The 4,573-nt window shown below is 63.2% G+C and overlaps 1 protein-coding gene across 1 annotated transcript; it reads right to left on the minus strand.

Annotated features, from left to right (window-relative positions):
- Nucleotides 1–300: 300 nt before the first annotated feature.
- On the minus strand, nucleotides 301–3,223 carry ALPI (alkaline phosphatase, intestinal; the record flags this gene model as incomplete). Its single annotated transcript, XM_082658250.1, has 11 exons — nucleotides 3,154–3,223; nucleotides 2,959–3,075; nucleotides 2,731–2,846; nucleotides 2,364–2,538; nucleotides 2,113–2,285; nucleotides 1,807–1,941; nucleotides 1,643–1,715; nucleotides 1,412–1,546; nucleotides 1,138–1,329; nucleotides 701–817; nucleotides 301–599 (listed from the first exon to the last, which is right to left on the minus strand). The coding sequence occupies exons 1-11, from the start codon at nucleotides 3,212–3,214 to the stop codon at nucleotides 301–303; spliced, it is 1,593 nt and encodes a 530-aa protein (XP_082514376.1). The 5' UTR covers nucleotides 3,215–3,223.
- Between the last annotated feature and the right edge of the window lie 1,350 nt (nucleotides 3,224–4,573).

Genomic DNA, 4,573 nt, shown 5'->3' on the forward strand with positions numbered 1-4,573 from the left:
GCGTGGTCCAAGCCCCCGCCTTTCCTGGGGTCCCAGCTGCACAGCACAGAATCTTAGGCCACCGAGCTTGGGGGCAGGGAGGAGGACTATAGGTGTCACAGGAAAATCAGGGCCTCAGCCTCCAGGGTGGCCCGGGCCCGTGAAGGGCGGGGGGCTGGCGGAGGGCCGGGTGGGGGACGCGGGGGCGGTGGCCAGGATGGGACGCCGTGGTGGGGACTCCGAGGTGGCAGCTCGGGTGTGGCCTGGGCTAGCGGCTCTTGCGCGGGAACAGGAGCCCCTGAGGCCCGGGGCGGGTGTGGGTCAGTGCGGGCCAGTCGCCAGCAGCACCGGCAGCAGCGCCGAGACCAGCAGCGCCAGCAAGGGCGGGCAGGCGGCCTGGTGCGCGGCGTCGGCGGGGCCGCCGGGGGGCTGCAGGTGGCAGTAGGTGGTGTAGGGCTCCACGCAGGCAGCGAAGGCCATGACGTGCGCCACGAAGGTCTGCTCCTGCACGCCGTGCACCAGGTGCGCCTGCGGGCCGCGCGCGAACACCGCCACGTCCTCGCCGCCGTGGGTCTCGCTCCTCAGGGGCACGGCCGCCTGCTGCCGGTACGCGGGGTCGCCTGACCGGAGGGTGGGAGTTCAGGGCATGCGGGGAGGCGGGACCCCTCCCGTGAGTTCCCGGCCGGGGTCCCGCCCCCAACGCAGCCCCCTCTGCACTCACTGCTTTTGGTCTCGTTGACGTCGGGCCTTGAGGCTCCAGGAGGCACGTACCCCGGGCCGTTGCCATAGAGGATGGAGGTGTAGGACTTGCCGTCAGCGGCCTTGTCAAAACCCAGCCCTGCAGGGAGGAGGGGGTCCGGTGACTTCCATGCGCCTCCTGTGTGCAGAGCCCGGCCACTTCCGGCCTGTTCACTGGCTCACTCCTGGCCGGAGCCGTGCAGGGAGGAGGGGGTCCGGTGAGCACGCTGGCCCCAGCCTTCCATGCGCCTCCTGTGTGCTGGGCCCGGCCACGTCTGGCCTGTTCACTGGCTCACTCCTCGCCGGAGCCGTGCAGGGCAGTTGCTCTTACTACCCGACTTGGCGGATGAGGAAACTGGCTCAGAGCAAAGTCTGCCATGTAACTTCCGGAAAAGCGCCCGCGCCGCTCCCTGGGCTTACCGAAAACGGAGCTTCCGCGCAGTGTGTAGCCGCCGAAAGAGAAAACATGGGAGTGGTCGGCGGTGACGAGGATCAGCGTGTCTGCTTCACTAGTGAGCTGGCTGGCCTTGGCAATGGCATTGTCGAACATGACCGCCTCGGTCAGCGCCCTGTAAGCTATGCCTTCGTGGTGACCGTGGTCAATGCGGCCTCCTGCAAGAAGGTCACGTATGAGATGCCGAATCTGCCCTGACTGCCCCCTTCCTTCCTCTGCTCATCAGGGGCTGCCACTCACCCTCCACGAAGAGGTAGAAGCCACGGGGATTCCTGCTCAGCACACGCAGGGCTACTTCCGTCATCTCCTGCAGGGATGGGTCCCTGGTGTGGTCTCGCTGGAACTCATACTTCATGTCTGCTGGCTCAAAGAGGCCTGTGGGAAAGGGGACCAGTAGTGACCGGCAAGTTAGGGTGCAAGGAGGACCAAAGGCAGCCATCCCGGGGGAGGACAGTGGGGTGGGGTCATTACCCATGAGGTGTGTTACACTGGGGTCCTTAGATGCCTGAATGAGCGCAGTGCGGTTCCACACGTACTGGGTACCCTGGGAGGGGCAGGACCAGGCCTCAGCCCATAGCCCGACACCCTGCAGCCCCTGCCCTGCTGTACCCCCTGCACCCACGAGCCCCTATCACCTGCTGCTTGGCCAGCCACTCCTGCACCAGGTTCCTCTGGTCCTTCCGGATTCCGTTCTCACTGGTGTTGCCTGGGTATTCAGGGTCTGGGGTCCCCTCAGGAAACATGTACTTTCGGCCTCCACCCAGGATCACCTGGGGCCAGGGATTAGGGTAAGTGGGTTCGGGGCCCGGCTGGCCCTTTGCTCCCTCCTCAGACAGCCCCTAGCGTCCCAGCCAGGTCTGTGGGGGGCCTGGGATTGTGGCGGGTGTGGGACCCGCCCCCCGCCCAGCCCCGCCCCTTGCCCCTTGCCCCTCACGTCTCACATCTATGTCCATGTTGTAGACGAGCTGCATGGCGATGTCCTGGCAGCCCCCCTTCTTCGCCTGGGCAGGCATGTCCGTGTCCGAATACCAGTTACGGTTCACCGTGTGTGCATAGGTGCCAGCTGGCGACGCATGCTGCACCCTCGTAGTGGTCACCACTCCCACTGACTTCCCTGGGGGTGGCAGAGGTCAGGATGGGCCACTGAGGTCTCTGAGCCTGTCCCTACCGGCGAAGCTGGCCCCAAGCCTACCTGCTTTCTTGGCCCGGCTCATCACAGATGTGACCTCATTGCCAGGTACCGTGCTGCACTGGTTGTACCGGGCAGCTGCACTTACACCAATGGTCTTCATGTTGGCCTTGACCCCGCACAGGTAGGCGGTGGCCGTGCCTGCGCTGTCTGGCACCTGTCTGTCCACGTTGTATGTCTGGGGGCAGAGATGCTTTCAGCTCTGCTCACGGGTGTACACCCAGATCCTGACCCAGGCCCTGGGGCCCATGCTCACTGTACCCAGGCCCTACCTCAGCCCCAGCCCTCCTGGGACCTTCCTCCTGCCGTGCTCCCTAGCCCCACGCCCACCCCTCTGGCGTAGAGCACCCTGAGGCCACTCAGCCCTTACCTTGGACAGAGCCACGTACGGGAACTGGTCCATGGCCAGGGGCGTCTCCGCTCCCAGTTTGCCATTCATCTGCCCCTTTAGGATCCGAGTGGCTGTCACCGTGGGCACCCCCATCCCTGTAGGTACACCTTGTGTCAGGCCTGAGTCCCCAGGGCCACGCTGTGTCTGCCGGCAGCCGAGGGCTCCAGGGCTGCGGGGCGCTGGGATGGACAGGCCTAGCGCACTCACCATCCCCCAGGAAGAGAATGAGATTCTTAGCAGCCGTCTGGATGGGCTGCAGCTTCTTAGCAACATCCAGGGCCTGGGCTGCCTGGCGGTTCCAAAAGGCTGGCTTTTCCTCTTCAACTGGCCAAGGGGAGCGTGGACTCAGGTAGCCTCGGGGAGCCCCCTGTGTCGGGGGGCGGCTGGGAGGCGCCTCACTACCTGGGCTGAAGCCAAGGGAGAGCCGCAGGCCTAGCAGCAGAGGTACCCAGGCCCCCTGCATGCCTGTGCGATGGCGGAGGGCGTCAAGGCTGGGACGCTGGGGACGTGGCTCTCGGGCGAGGCTGGGACACCAGGGTGTCAGCTTCGGTACAAGCTGCTTGGGCTTAAATCAGGGAGGACTTTATCCCGGCTGTAAAAGGCTCTGTGTCCCGCCCAGTGCCCGAGGCGGCCACACCCTGTCCCTGGCCCTGACCTGTGACTTTAAGCCATGTTGCCAGAGGGAAGTGGAGGGGTGTGGCTGAGTGCGCGGGGTCCTGATGGAAGCAGGTCCTTCCCTCACAGGATGGTCCCCAGCTGGCTCTTCAGGGTGGGGTGGGGATTAGGGGGCAGAGGCCCTTTGCCTGAGGAGCATCTGCAAGGGCCTGATGGGGGCCACTCCCATCTCTCTGCTCACCAAGTCCTGTGGGAGAACCATCTCTCCTTCATTCACCTCATGTGTCAGTAGTTTCTGAAAGTCAGCATGGCCTGGTTTGGCCCTGGGTGCTGAGGGAGATGCGACTGGAGGCACACAGCCAAGGCCAGGGGCCGAGGTTGGCCTTCCTGGTGCCCTGAGGCACAGAGACACGTGGGGTGGTCTGGCTGCCCTGCCACCCACTCAGCTTCTCACCAGTCTTGGCCTGGGCAGGTGGGGCGGGCACGGGGCTGGTGGCGGGAGAGGAGGGGCCCTGGAACCTGGGCCTAAAGTTCTCCTGCTGTGGAAAAGGGTGCAGCTGGGTGACAGCAGAGTGGGGGCCTTGTGTGTGTCTCCAATTACTGAGGGCTAGGCTGGGCCAGCGTTGTCGTGTGTGTGTGTGTGTGTGTGTGTGTGTGTGTGTGTGCGTGGAAGGTGCCTGTAAAGGGCTGGCAGGGGTGGGACTAGTGCCCTGTACCTGAAGTTGACCTCTGCTCCCTTGGACAGGTATGGAAGCCAGGGGTGAGTCTGTTCTCCCCACAGGCAAGGCACACTCACAGGCGTAGCTTCTGATAAGGAGCTAAGAGGTTTCAGTTGCCCCAGGTTGGGTTCAAAACATTCCTCCAATCCGGCAATCCCACTTCTCGGTATATATCCCAAAGGACTGAAAGCAGGATCTAGAAGAGGTATTTGTCACCCACGTTTATAGCAGCAGCCCTCACAGTCGCCAAGAGGTGCAGGCAAGTGTCCACCAGCAGATGAGTGGATGAAGAAAGCATGATACAGCTACAATGGAATATTATTCAGCCTTAAAGAGGAAGGGAAGTCTGACACCTGCTACAACATGGATGAACCTTGAGGACATGATGCGCGGTGAAACAAACTGGTCCCCCAAAGACAAACACTGTGTGATTCCACTTCACTAGGTGTCTCAAGTTGTCAGACGCATAGAAATAGAAAGTAGGATGG

The sequence above is a fragment of the Grampus griseus genome (genome assembly GCF_964374135.1).
Source record: "Grampus griseus genome assembly, chromosome: 7".
NCBI lineage: Eukaryota > Metazoa > Chordata > Mammalia > Artiodactyla > Delphinidae > Grampus > Grampus griseus.